This window comes from Oryza sativa, chromosome 6 (genome assembly GCF_034140825.1).
Source record: "Oryza sativa Japonica Group chromosome 6, ASM3414082v1".
NCBI classification, from domain to species: Eukaryota; Viridiplantae; Streptophyta; class Magnoliopsida; order Poales; family Poaceae; genus Oryza; species Oryza sativa.
Window position 1 is genome coordinate 5,721,276 of NC_089040.1, and position 15,183 is coordinate 5,736,458.

At 45.3% G+C, this 15,183-nt stretch overlaps 2 protein-coding genes across 2 annotated transcripts; both read left to right on the plus strand.

The window, feature by feature from the left end:
- Nucleotides 1-478: 478 nt before the first annotated feature.
- On the plus strand, nt 479-4,610 carry LOC4340447 (probable tyrosine-protein phosphatase DSP2). Its single transcript, XM_015788929.3, has 5 exons — nt 479-904; nt 1,038-1,131; nt 3,722-3,779; nt 3,869-3,912; nt 4,021-4,610. Exons 1-5 carry the CDS (start codon nt 594-596, stop codon nt 4,192-4,194), a joined length of 681 nt encoding a protein of 226 aa, XP_015644415.1. The 5' UTR covers nt 479-593; the 3' UTR covers nt 4,195-4,610.
- Nucleotides 4,611-5,392: 782 nt separating this feature from the next.
- On the plus strand, nt 5,393-8,402 carry LOC4340448 (lysM domain-containing GPI-anchored protein LYP6-like). Its single transcript, XM_015786014.3, has 5 exons — nt 5,393-6,149; nt 6,858-6,975; nt 7,063-7,224; nt 7,303-7,334; nt 8,059-8,402. The coding sequence occupies exons 1-5, from the start codon at nt 5,474-5,476 to the stop codon at nt 8,298-8,300; spliced, it is 1,230 nt and encodes a 409-aa protein (XP_015641500.1). The 5' UTR covers nt 5,393-5,473; the 3' UTR covers nt 8,301-8,402.
- Nucleotides 8,403-15,183: the final 6,781 nt, after the last annotated feature.

Genomic DNA, 15,183 nt, shown 5'->3' on the forward strand with positions numbered 1-15,183 from the left:
CCCAATATCATACTTTTATGCTAAAGGCGAACACCGAGCGCCCACATCACAACACTTTTCGTGAAAGAAAACTTATATGTTATTAATTAAAAAATAAAAAAGCGTAAACTATTTTCAAGAAAAGCATTTACTAGTATTGCACGAAAAAACACCTTTCAACTAAACATTCCTTAAAACCAGAGTGGTTCTCCATAAAGAAAACTTCCCCAAACAAACAAAGCCGTCGTATTGTCATCCGCCGCTCGCTGACTCATTCGTCACGAAATCAAGTCCCGCAATTAATACAACCAACCACCAATACGTTTCTCGTAATAATACAACACCCCCAACAGAGCACTTCTTATCCCAAAAATTCACCTTTCTCCTTCAATCATCATCACACACCCCATCCTCTAACCTCTTCCTCTACTCAAACTTTTCCTCCTCTACGAGCCTACCTTCCCTCCTATAAATAACCCGTCACTTCCCGTTTACACCCACGCACAACACCACAGCGCTCATACCCGCTGCGCACACAAATCCGCCTCCTCTTCCGCTCGAATTTACGATTCTGCCCCCCTCCGCTCCACCGCGCGAAGGCGAAGCCGGTAGCCATGAAGCTGGAGGTGATGCCGAAGCAGAGGGCCATGGAGGCCGAGCAGAGGGAGGAGGCCATGGAGATGAGCGGGCTCGAGCTGTGGAAGCACGAGAAGCCCGCGTCCATGGTGGTGTTCCTCCCGCCGCCGCCGCCGCCGCCGCCGCTTGTGCCGGCGGCGGCGGCCGCGGCCGCGGCGGCGTGTGGTGAGGAGGCGACGCTGGTGCCACCGCTCAACTTCGCGATGGTCGACGACGGCATCTTCCGCTCCGGCTTCCCCGCGGCCGCCAACTTCCGGTTCCTCAAGTCGCTCAACCTCCGCTCCATCGTGTGAGGAATTTTTCTCTCTCTCTCTCTCTAGCTAGCTACCTCGTCTGTTGCATCTAGGGGTTGGGTTGGGTTGGGTTGCTTCGCGGGTGTGTGGCGCGTGTTCGTGTGGTTCTGACGAGGGTGACGTCATCAGGTACCTGTGCCCGGAGCCGTACCCGGAGACGAACGCGGAGTTCCTCGCCAAGAACGGGATCAAGCTCCACCAGTTCGGAATCGAGGGGCGCAAGGTAAACGAAACATGGAAAAAATTTGAGTTATCTTTCGTTGTCAATTCCGATTCTTACTAGAATCATATAAAACCGGTTCATGTTTTCCAATAACGTATCGTCGTACGGTTTGATCATCGCGTTGTTCACTCCTGATTGGTAGTGCTGCCACTGGCGGTGATTTTGGGGGAAGAATTCGATTCGTTTGTGAATTTATTAATCATCAACTGAATTTCCAAAAAGGGCCCCTTCGGCTACTCGCCTAGGCTCCTAGTTGTTCGTTGTAACGCTGGGGAATTTTCATTATCTAAAAAAGACCTGCTGAATTTTCAAATTTCACGGCGAATCGGCAGTGGTCCCTGTCAGCATTGTTAATCAAGCCAGCTGTGCGGTGGATTTTAAACAATTCTTTTTCCAGTATTCCGATTTTTTTTTATTTGCGTGATCCTGCAATTACAAGGCTATCAGTGAGTGTGCATCATATCATCCCTTTTGGCAGACAGCATCTTCTCTGTACAGGAGGTGCCTGTTCGTTTCTCTTCTTTGTTCTGTTTCTTGTTTGAATGATTTCTTCACTGTTCTGATAGGTAGGTAAATTGTGGAATTACTCTGACACATGAATTTTCTTGTTGTGGATTCAGGGTGAGCAGCTTAAGTTCCTGTTCATGTCCTACTTATCTGCTCACCGTCCTGTTCATACCCTATGTTCTTCAGAACTTGTTGGTTTTCGTTGGCAGCTTTAATGATCCCAACAGTATATACAATTTTAGCCAATGTTATGATTCTTTTGATTATGTTAAATATGCATTATTGCAAAAAAAAAGACAGTTTGTGAAAGTTTTACGAATTTAAAATCTTGTCAAAGTTGTTTGAGTAAACTTCTTGGTCAATGCAGAATTTTGAGTAATCCGCATTGGGCTTACTAAGCTGTCAAAGCTATCTGCAGATAGTGTCCATTTAGCTTCTTGAGGCAAGTTGCATGAAATGGAGTTGTAGTTTTCCGCTACACGGATGGCACCTAAGAATAGATATAATAGATTGCATGCCCATATCCACACATTGTGCTGTCCAATATCTTGTTTGGTTGTTTGCCGGACCTATCTTGTTTTGTTGTTGATGGGAGCACTAACGGTCTGGATCTGTCTCCGTTTTTTGAGAACTGTAATTTTGTGCTAGATACAAAAATGGGGAGATGAACTTGATAATTCTTACTGGAGAGATACTGATTTTCTTTTATGTACTATATGTTTGCCGTTAATTTATCAGTTGGATCACCTCACATGCCTGTGGTCGTCAAGCAGCAATGGGTCTAAGCACTGGGAATAACTTTAGCTTTATTTCTTGCTGTACTGTCAACACATGGCTTCCATATATTCCCCAATTTCCCACTGAAGTAGCTGTGGATCTTGTCTATGTGTCTTGGTTGCCCTGGATGTAAGATGTCATGGTATGAGTAAAATGTACATGATTTTGTACCTTAATTGGAAATATGTTTCCGCCACATGTAGAAGGCTTTGATAAAAAAAAAACAAACATGTAGAGGCCCAATAAATTATCAATATGTAAAACTTCATAATTTTGTCAACATTTTTAATGAGAAGATTTTGGAAGGCATCTTAGCTGACAAGTTTTCGTACAGCTTTACCTGTGGATGATTTTGAGTTGTTATTTTCGGAGTTTACTAATTTACAACTTGGTTATGCACTACTCATGAAATTAATATACCCAAATTAGGCAAATATGTATACAGTTACGCCTCAGATTTTCTGAGTGCCATTGTTGAGTTTGTGGTTTATTGGTTTTCTGTACTGGTCAAGATCAGTTATCTAGTAGTGTTTGATTTTTTCTTTCACCCTTCTTGCTTTAGCTTTATGCTATAAATACTCAAAAGCAAATGTCCCATTCATTCTTTTTTTTTTTCAAATTTTGACATCATCGATGACCTAACTGAAGTTGAGTAGATTGTCATTTATATGAACCGGCAACCTTGTGGTGTATGAGTCATAGTTGCTGTCCATAATCCACAGTTTGCTCTGTGTTGGCACTGTCTGACCATTTTTTGCAGAAGCCATGAGCAGGAATTCCCAATGAACTCGATAGGAATTCTTGATGCAGGGCCACTAGGATTTTTTTTTTACTAACAGGGCCACTAGGATGGTTGACCTAATTCCAAATCCTACTTTATTTTCGTTAGAAAAACAATGAAATCTCTTAGATTTAGCAAAGTTGCTTTTTTTCTCTCCATTAAAAAAATAGGCCCTGTTGCTGAAATTCACTCAAGGAAGGAAACTAGGGGACTCATAAAATAGTTCACTGTCAGAGTTTTATAGGAATTGACCATCTTGTATTTCTTCTGATCTGCGTTGACCTTGGTGCATTTTCTCCAGTGACATGGCCAACCTTACTGAAAATGATAACCTTGTTCCTGACACTTTGTATAAAATGTTTTAAATGTAAAATATTTAGGATTATGCAACTATGTGCACCACATATCACTTATAAATATGATTCTTGTCACAACAATTCATTATGCACTCTGTTTTTTCTTAGTCTGAAAACCTGATATCTCCACAGCTGATGACTGACAACATCTGAACTACTGTTGCTACAGGAACCATTCGTCAACATCCCTGACGACAAAATTCGAGAGGCGCTCAAAGTTGTCCTAGGTACTGCAATTATCTAACTCTCCTCACATCGCACGCTTGCATCACAACATTTCAGACCTCTTTAACTCCTGTTGCTTTTCTTGATACAGACGTAAAAAACCAACCTCTGCTTATTCACTGCAAGAGAGGCAAGGTAAGCTTAATCAGTTCCCACACTAAACTCTGCAATTGCTGCCATTATCTTCCAAAGCAAGAACTCTGAGATCCTAAACTGACTGCTCCAATGTTTCCCTATCTTCAGCACCGCACCGGCTGCGTCGTGGGGTGCTTGAGGAAGCTTCAGAAATGGTGCTTGTCTTCAGTGTTCGACGAGTACCAGCGCTTCGCCGCTGCGAAGGCGAGGAGCACCGATCAGAGATTCATGGAGCTGTTCGACATCTCAAGCTTGAAGCACCTGACAGCTTCACATTGTTAACCAAGAGCGTGCGATTCGCGCTGTCTCCTCCTCTTTAAGTCCTAGCAAATCTCCCAAACCTATGATCTTCTCCCTGCAGCTACTGAATTTGATTCAGCAGTGAATAATTTTGGAACCCGTAGAATGAACCCCGTAAAAAAAGAAAATGTTTGTAATTGAGTTGAGAGTTCTAGTTTTCTCCTGCTTAGCTCCCTGCAGATCCTATGAACCAGACAGTTGTGGGTAGGATTGCAAGAGGTTTTTTCCCCATTTTTTTTTCTGGTAACTCTTGCGAGGAATTCACCAATTGTTTTCGGGTACTGAAAGCTGTACTCGAGCAGCATTGCTCGGCGGGAATGAACTTTCTCTTGATGCAAAAAAAGCTTGACTAGCTCTTCTTGCATGGATATATACATGATCATGTGCATTAACCGCAATATTTCATCTTGACAATTTGCTAAACTGAGCTGAAATTTTCAACAAAAAGATCTGTTTATGTGACCGCATCAATGCCAAAATGTATTTTCAAATACATGGAAGCATCAACTACTCAAAATCAAACTGATCATTAGAGAAACTAATGAACTGAAGATCATGATGAAGTTGCAGCTAATAGTTCAGCTGAAGTTTGTTAACCGGGCCCACCCAGCTTGGCCCAATCAAGAAGTCCTATCACATTACTCGGCCCAACCATCCTAGTGCTAGTATCATATGGTACCAGACATGTGGGTCACGAATCATTTCTATGGCCCACAAGTCATTCTAAGGTCCTATCGTTTCGCTTATCTATCTAATAAACCAAACGTCATATTTGCAAATAAAAAATATTTTATTAATAAAACTTATATATATATATATATATATATATATATATATATATTCTTAACGGTTTAAAAAGTAAAGACGGTAAAATAAACTTCGATGAAAAAACTTAAAAATCGACTCCAAATTAAAATTAGAAAAATATTTTTTTTCAATAAGTATAAACGAAAAGATAAGTTTTAATGTGGTCACGAGACGTTGGCCTCCCCGTCCTCGCACAGGTACAAATTCCAACATCAGACAGACTCCTCGCGAAAAGGTGTCCCCTTTCCTCGTCTCCATGACATGTGGGACCCACCTAAACCCGGCCCCACCTGTCACTCACCTCCGGGCATCCGAGTCTCCACACTCTTCTCCCACCCACATACTCTTCCCGAGTTCACGCTTCACGGTGACTGAGACGCGCCGAACAGCTCACGCTTCTCCCGAAGCAAAGCCACAGCGGCCCAAACCCTAAACCCCCTCGAAGCTCCATCCAATGGCGGGGTGGCCGGCGGCGGAGGCCGCGGGGGCGCTGGTGGTGGCGATCCTCGCGGCGGCGGCGGGCGGCGCGGCGGGGAAGACGACGATCGAGCCGTGCGCGGGGGCGGACACGTGCGCCGCGCTGCTCGGGTACACGCTGTACGCGGACATGAAGGTGTCGGAGGTGGCGGCGCTGTTCGGCGCCGACCCGAGGGCCGTGCTCGCCGCGAACGCGCTCGACTTCGCCTCCCCCGGCGCCGCCAACCGCATCCTCCCCGCGGGGCTCCCGCTCCGCGTCCCCACCCGGTGCGCCTGCTCCGACGGCGTCCGCAAGTCCGTCGCCGTGCGCTACTCCGCGCGCCCCGCCGACACGCTGGCGTCCGTCGCCGACGTCGTCTTCGCCGGGCTCGCCTCCGCCGACCAGATCCGCACCGCCAACGGGCTCTCCGCCGAGGACCCCGACGCGCCGCTCGACGCCGGCGCCACGCTCGTCGTCCCGCTCCCCTGCGCCTGCTTCAACTCCACGGACAACAACCTCCCCGCCGTGTACCTCTCCTATGTCGTGCGGGTCGGGGACACCGTGCAGTCCATCGCCGCGACCCACGCCACCACCGTTACGGACATCAGCAATGTGAACGCCATGGGGAGCCCCATTGTCGCACCTGGTGACATCCTTGCAATCCCACTGCCAGGTAAACAAACTCTCCGTTGTATGTCACCAAAATTCGAATATATTTCCTTGCAACTAGAGACAATCCGATGAATCGGAGCAACATTCCACGTTGTTTTCTTACCAATTTGACTGTAAACTTATCTGCTGTTGTAAACTTGTGATATCTGTGGATATGCCCAATTCAACAATAATCAGATCGACATTTTCAATTTTTTTAGATAATATCAACATTTTCATGCCCTGTTTGATAATGGCGAATCGGGTAGGGAAGGCCTGCAGACTGAAGTGAAAGTTCTGTACAGCTGCAATTGATGATAGTTAGGTCATCTTTACTTGGTTAATGTATATTTCAACATGTGGATTTGACAAATTTAGGATCTGTAAATATTGAAGTATTGCATATGGTCCATTGTTAAGACATGCAATGGTTGCAATTGCTAGATTGTCAGAGATCAATTTTTATGTGCTTGTGTGGTACGTGTCGGTGGTCTAACATGTCGTGAAAGTGAACAACTTTTGGTTTGATTGAATATGGTATCCAGCAAACAAGCTAGATGTGCGTATTGGATTATTGGTAGGAATTATCAGGGATGGATCCTTTGTGAACTGTGAATTGCTAATTATGTGCAAGAGTGATGCTTGGGTTGGATAGCAGTACCTTGTTTCTGTACTTCTCGGCTGATAAACTTGCCTTTTTCTGATGATATCTGTAATTTGTTTCGACTAGCCTGTGCATCAATGTTTCCCAACTCTGCTTCGGACTATGGATTGCTTGTGGCAAATGGGACCTATGCACTAACTGCTGGAAACTGTGTGCAGTGCAGCTGTGGACCAGGAGATCTCAAGTAATGCTGCCTTTTCCTTGTTCAATGCAATTCTATTGCTTCTACATGTTTTGGAATATAGTCCTCATTTTCTCTCTTCTTCTGCAGATTGTATTGCACACCAGCTTCATTAACAGCATCATGTTCAAGTATGCAGTGCCCCAATAGCAACCTCATGCTTGGGAATGTGACTGCCCAATCCACCAGTGGTGGATGCAATGTCTCATCTTGCAGCTATGCTGGACTTGTTAATGGAACCATTGCCACGTCGTAAGTAAAAAATAAGTCTAATAAACCTTTCTTTTTTATATTCTTACAATAGATGATTCTTACCTAACTTATGCGCAGGCTCTCCTCTGGTCTTCAACCCACATGCCCAGGTAATTACAGTGTTATCTTCATGATATCTCTTCCTATGTGCTGCATACGGAATATGCAACACTATCACTTATTTGCTCTATCCATCTAGACCCGTCTTCTTGAAAAGATGCACTTGGTATTGTCTGATCAAAAAGTGAACACATAATGATACTAAAGAAGAAAAGAAGCTCAAATTAAATTAAAAATGTTCAATTATGCATCACTGGCATTCTTTAAATAATAGTCATTTGATCAAGGATCATATGTAAAATCCAAGTAATTAAGTGCGTTATGTTCATTTAAAGTTAAATGTGAAGAGTGAAAGTGCTGTAGTAGCTATTAAAAGCATGTTTCTGGAATACTAGTCGCAAACAATGAAACAAAGCCACATCAAGGTTTCCGTTCATGATGTATCATTGAATGAGGAACTTATGATTTTATCCGAGTCACTGAATGCATTATATTCATTTCAAGAAAAAAGGTGTAGGACAGTAGGAGTGGCGGCAATTTTTCTGTTTCTTATTGAAAACATGTTTCTGGCATATTTATCGGCATTGCAATTTTAAGCCAAACCACATCAGTCTTTCTGGAGTCTGATCAAATCACACCAAAACCAGAATAATAAAGGTTTAAACCAACTTGGTATTCTAAAATTCCTTCACTTGCCTGTTGGCCATGCATCATCAATTCCTATATTTATGATCTGATCTATATATTGCTTCTCACTCAAACCTCTCAACACAGGACCACATCAGTTCCCCCCACTCAGGGCGACACCAATTGCAGTAAACCAAGGATCATACCTTGCTCCATCACCTGCACCAGGAGCTGGGGAGGCTGGCGGCGATATTCCGGGCTTCCCTGGGAGCTCCAACGTTTCTCCTGCAAACGGCCCTTCTGGGAGTGTCTCCCAAGCGGCTTCGGTGAATCGGCCACACCAAATCGTCGCCCTCATTCTTTCTGTAGCCTTGTACTTCCAGATGTGAATTCGTGTGCAGAGTATTGTTGTTGTTGCTGGCTGTGTGTATTGAACAGGGGGCCCTCATTTGGGCCTGGTGGAACCCTAATGTCAAGGTCCTTTCTATCGCCGTCGTGGTGTCTCGCAGCGATCCAATTCTTAACTGCGTCAAACGGAAGCCCCAATTGGGGCGGGCTTATTCAGTTTGTAACCACATGGGCGTTCAAATTCAAAACCTATTGCTTGAGATAGTTAAATTTGTGGAAAGTAAAAAATAGAGTGAGTTCACTCTCAAAAAAAAAAAAGAGTGAGTAGAATAGAAGGCGAATTAAAAATCTGTTTGGGAATATAACTCGCAAACTCGCTACGGCATGGGCTACTTGAGTGAAATACTGCGAGAATAAACCTGTAGACGATTCAGTGAAATAGAAGACCAATGACCCTCCAAAAAGGAGTCGTTTTTCGGGCTTTGCTTGGGGGCCCATCCAGCCTGATTTAGCTGGGTTGTTGGTGGCCGAATCCTTTCACTGAGGAGGCCAATCATCCTAAGGATGTCAACAGCCGGGGGTGCGGGCACTTATGCCCCCCTTTGACATGGGATCCAAGCCCAAACCAAGCGACACATATAACCAAACAGGCCCTCCCATAGCTGGAGTTACAAGCCCACGCTACCGAGCTCGGCGAGCTGCTAGGCACGGAACAGAGTATTTACGCTGGCGGGAGCCAGGTTTCGTTAGCGGTGTGGGACTAAACTTGCCCCGCACACGCTCGCACAGATCACGTACCAAATGTCGAAATTAGCGTTAGGGACCTAGGGTGATTAGCACTCTCCACCTCCATTGCCATGTGAAAGCGTTGTTAACTCCCGCGTAGCAAATGTGCCCAAGTTTGGAATGAGAAGTTGCGTACGAATTGAAGTCCTTCCCCACCAAGAAAAAACTCTCCCGTGTCGCTCTCGCACGAGCGGCTCAGGGACGAAACCCTAGCCACCCACGCCGCCACCTTCCTCAACCCTCTGGCAGCCTCGCCGCCGCTGGAGCCCACTACCGGAAACCGCGTAGCCGGCCGGGAAGGCGGTGGCCGGAAAACCATCCGGAGATAGAGCTCCTCCTCGACGCGACAGATGGAGTGATGCGTTTCGGGCGGGAGGCGATGGCCGGAGTGCTCGGCACGGTGAATCCGGCCTCACCGGAGGCGGGTCTAGCCCCCACGCGACTAGATCAGGAGCGGGCGACTCCAATAGCGGAGGAGCTCACGACGACGGTGGCCAGTGGAGGCGCGGGGCGGCGCGACAAAGGACGATCGTGGCCGGTGGCAGAGGAGGCCGAAGTTCGTCACTGAGAGTGGACGTGCGGCTCCGACAGTGGCAGAGTTCACGGCGACAGCGGCCCGGTGGAGGCGCGGGACAGAGCGACGGAGGATGGCCATTGTTGAATAGTATAGAAGAGATATATTGCGTAACGTGATACACATTGTATTGAGCCTCAGGGGGCCGATATATATAAGAGTACATGGGGAGGAGATAAGGAAGGATTACAGATATGGAATGAATCCAAACAAACCAATCCTATCCTAATATGACTCTAACTACCATATACTCTAACATCCCCCCGCAGTCCAAGCGTGAGCAGCGCGGACACTTGGACTGGAGAAGAAACCGGCAAGAGTGCTCAATACGAATGATAGCCCTTTGTGCCATAGTCGATGTAGCCAGAGCGAAGGAGCCGAGAGCCGTGGTCGATGAAGCCGTGCGTAGAGTAGCCGTGGTCGATGTAGCCGAAGTCAGGTGTGCTGATGTCGAGGTAGCCGAGCCACATAGTGCGCAGGGGGCGCCATAGAGTGGTCGTGGACGGACAGGAGGGCGTCGTGGACCAATGGTGCGTGAAGACATGCTAGAGACGAAGACAGTGACACAACCGGCGGCGGTCGTTGAGGAAGATGACACCGAAGAGCCGATGTAGTCGAACCGTGAAGGACGAGATATCACACAGGGTTTGCCAGACCCCGGGACAACTCGGGACAAACGCGCGCCCCGGTGTTGCCAATACCGCGCGGGCGAGACAGGGGACCACCATGAATCATACGCCAATTCGAGACGGTCGCGGCGCGAGAACGGCATAGAGGGAGAATTGCTGGAGCAGCACGCGGTTGTCGAAGAAGAGCGAAGTGTAGATCGACGGAGGCCCCTGGCGCGTCGACGCCGTCCGTGGGTCAGCGACGAGGTCGACCGGTGGAGAGGCCCATCCCCTCGGTGGCGGCGGCGTGCAGACGACGCGCAGCCGTGGCAGGGCCGGCGGAGGCGGTGTTGACGGTGAACCGGCGACCTGTCGAGGCCGGCGGCGGTGGGCGCAGCCACGTGGAGCTCGTCCCCCGGTCGACGGCCGTGGTTCAGAGGAGGCGGCCCAGCGGCGCCAGTCGTGGAGTCGGAGTTTGCCGTCAGCAAAGACAACCGAAGACGTTGCTGCTGCTTGACGGAGACTGGACTCGACGAAGAACGGCCGCATGAGTAGATCGAGATCGATCCCTCAACGGCGAAGCAAAATGACGAAAAAAACGGTGGCTGCCCCCGGGAGATTGAAACCCTCCCGGGGGCGACGAGCGGAAGCGTGAGAGAGAGGCCGCTCTGATACCATGTTAAATAGTATAGAAGATATATACTATGTAACGTGAGACACATTGTATTGAGCCTCGGGAGGCCGATATATATAGGAGTACATGGGGAGGAGATAAGGAAGGATTACAGATATGGAAGGAATCCAAACAAACCAATCCTATCCTAATATGACTCTAACTACCATATACTCTAACAGCCATGGCTGGGGTGGAGGAGGAAGGTCGTCACCGTGAAGGCTGGACGCGACCGGCAGCGAGGCCAGCGCACCTGGTAGTGGCGGAGGCAGGAAGGTCGCCGTGAGGCTGGCGCTGGCGTGGGCATCGACAGGGAGGCATCGTCGGGAGGTTGGCATGAGCGATGTTAGGGAGGCAGCTGCGGCGAATCCGGCAGTGGCGTAGACTAGCTGGGAAAGGTAGGCCGGCGAGGTGCGCGGCACGGAAGCTGAAGTGGTGTCGCAGCAAGCCTGACATGGTGGGAGCACGGCTAGGCTGGGTCGGTACGGTGGCGAGGCTACCCCAGGAGGAGGACGGAGGCGACGGCAATGCGACCAAGCAACCCATTGTAGGCGGGCAGCCTGGTCAAGGCGGCGACGATGGTAGTGCCATGAGGTGGGTATCGAAGGCTGCGGCGATCTCTTTCCAGGCGTCAGTACTCTTGCGACGGTGGCTTGCCGCCACAAGATGGCCATGGTAGAAGAGCCAGTGCGGGAGAGGGGATCCATTCTTCTCTCTCACTGTTTCCCTCTCCAACCCACCCACGTGGATGGATCTGGAGTGCACCGGAGTTTGAGGCCCTACTCTGTTGGCCAACCGGCAACGAGGCGTCGGCACGGTGGTTGCGCGTTGAAGGGGTTTAGCTGGTGATGACTGCTGAAGTTTTCAGGCACTTAATGACGCGGGAGAGTAGGAAAACTTTGGGTGAAAGCCTAGCCTTCGGGCCGGCATTGGCAAGGTCTACGGGTGCTGCTTTCTCCTAGGAGCTTTGTTGAGTTTTCCTCCTCTTCCAAAGGTTTCTTTAGGTGAAAACCACATCTTGATTCTCTAGGATGGGTGATGGCGGCACGCGTTTAGAAGTTTCCTTCCTTAGAGGTGTTGTGTGCTTGTTTGTGATGCGTGGTGTGGTTGTATTTTTCTTTTCCTTACCATATTCTTACCATATTCTCCCAGAATTACAGACTTGTTTTTTTCCTACTATATCGATAGAAACGTTGCACTATCTTGTGTGGGTTGTTTCAAAAAGAAGTTGCATACAAAACGAGAAAAAATATTAGCACATAATATAGCATTGGTTATATCATTTGAAACTAACGATGGTAAATTGTTTATTCCACTAAAATTTCTATTGAAAATATACTAACGCCTCCAACACCACATGATTTTAATATTTACTAGGTGAAACCTCGCGCGTTACTGCGGGAGTTTTACTATAATAATAATAAGTTAAAATAATGTATAAGATAGCTTAAACAACATAAGCTTATATAAGTTCATGTGATTTAAATTTAAGTAGTATATAGAATGATGATTGAAATGTAAAAGTAAGATGATGTAGCTTTATTAGAGAACAAAAGAAGAAAGATAATTTAGACCATACATCTTAGGGTTAAAAATAATTGAGATGATAGGCTTGATAAGAGAAGAAAATGAGAAATAATTTGAAAGCAACTGATGCGATCTAGCCTAATGAGATAAAAGAGAGATAATATTAATAAAGTGAGGATGAACTATATAGGTATATAGAATATTATAAAAAATAATGGAGATATATATTAACATATTATATGAATTATGTGGGATGATTTAACAAGCTTGCATTTTAAATCTCTAAAATTTAATAAATTATAAAATTATAGACAATATAGCATGCTTGTATGATAGTTAAATATAATAATTATATATATATATATATATTTGAAATCGGGACCTTAGGGTACACTCAGGTCACTATAACCACTAGGCTACATGCCCTCTATATATATATATATATATATATATATATATATATATATATATATATATATATATATATATATATATATATATATATATATATATATATATATATATATATATAGGAACTCAAAACAACTTATCAAATGGTTACGGCGACCTTTTAATTTACAGTTCACTAACCTTACTCTAAAAATCCATGAACCCTATACAAACGTTTGTTGGCATGGTAGCATCTCATCGAACCAAACTCAAATCCTCAAAAAAAATTTGCATAACGTTTCACTGTCATTATCTGAAACCCTTCATTAGTTAGCTTATCCAGCACCACGTCAGCGAGAGAGCGAGTGAGCACTGTTAGCTAGCTGTGGCAGGATTTGGCCAATGGCCATACCGGACAGGCATGCAGTGCAGCCGGTGCCATTTTGTCCTGCTTGCCGGTGACTGATTATTCGGCGACCTTGGGGTAGTAAAATACGGTGGTTTGGTTGGTCCGGTTGCTGTCGGTGTCGCCGAGTGAACTGACGATGATTGGGACGAATTCGGTACGTGTTTCGGCTGATGGACCAAATATTTCATGATCACCTCCTAGTTCAGTGGGTGAGTTAATTAACAACGCTTTCACATGGTAATGGAGGATCAGAGTGCTCATTACCAACTGGGGCTAACTGTCTAGGTGAGTGCAAATGAAGCAACACTAATAGGATAGCTGCCATCTGATGATGATGACCGGAAAAAAGTGGGAAAAGGATGTGTTTGGTTCTTTTTTCTCATTTCAGTCCTAAATTTCTTTTTTTTAATCTTATGTAGGTTATAAGATAGCAGAGCATGCCGTAATTTTTGGAGTCATTTTCTACTATCGGGCATCCCTCGGTTATTGAAATGGACGGTCATGACTTACAAGCACTTTGAAGGATAGTGAAGATCCGTTGCGGCCATTGACAAATAGGTTAATAGGAGTGTAGACTCACATCACATATCGTATCGGTGACGGTAACTACACAATAGTAACTATAGCGAATTTATGTCTATTTGAAGTAAGGTGACTATAGCATCGTCCTATTTTATTATGATGTCTAACACATCATCTAAACTCGCTACGTTAGACCTTTCTCTTGTACTTTATCAATAGAAACAAGTGAAATGAAACCAAGGTGATAGTGGATAATGTATAGGTCCATTTACCTTCTTTTAGCTGACTCGCGTACCATGCAACTGTATATTATGATGCTATCGGTCGGGGACATAATCATTTAGATGGTTTTAACGGTTCCGAAAAAAAATACTTGGTATTAGAATTGAGAGATGGAAACTAAAACACATCAGAATTAACAAACAAATTAAAAAAATTGTCCAAAAAAAAAGTAATGTTTCTCTGATGGTGAAATAAGCCTTCTATCGGCTACAAATTGTAAAACCTATAGGGCGATTTGCATCACATCTCATCCAACACCACCATAATCTGCAATCTACTTGGAGCTCTTATCATTAGCCATAATCTGTTTTCATTTAAGAATGGTTACTTGGTTAGTACACGAACGCTTTTGCTTTTTGCACAAAGGGGGGCTCGATCGTACGAGAGATTAACAACTCTTGTTGACTCTGTCTGCCTGCCTCCATCCATGCTGCAACTTCCGGTTTCAGACAGAGACGCTTCCACCTCCAGGTAGTTGATGATGAAAACTACATTTTACTGGACATCTTATTAAAAGAAAAGTAGTGGTCATGTCCCAAGATGGTTACAGCTTAAGGACACTGCTTTTCTGGATTATGATGATATTCACCTCTCACTAAGCAACATTTGGTGTACATATATGTGTGTAATCATTCATGTAGACCATTCGACTAGGAGGGTCAATTATTCAATTCTTGAGATGAAATTGCATTCAATGTTGTAGCTGTCATCTGAAGGTTAACACGAGCACAATTAAAATGTATAAAAAGAATCAAGTGGTAGTAAGAACTTTACATGATAATAGGAGTATGTACATCTTGTATGGTCACAGCTCACAAGTCAATGCCAAACAAAAAGCTATCAATATTGAAGTCATATGTTCTCACTTATAGTCAGATACAGTTGTGAATTTCTTTACCTAGTTTGGTGGAGCTTTCAACAGTTGTAGTTTTTTCTAAAATTTTCGGCTGCCTAAACAATACAGATTTTCACTCAGATATTGCAAATAGGTAGCTACAGAATTTAGAATATGAACTTGAAGTTAGAAGATGAAAAACACCCTTATTTCAAATTATTAAAAACTGACTACTAACCATCTGCAATCAACCTCTCTAAACAGAGCTTGTGTGTGTCTCATGTTCATCCATCTGTTTTGCACAAGACGGTGTCGGAA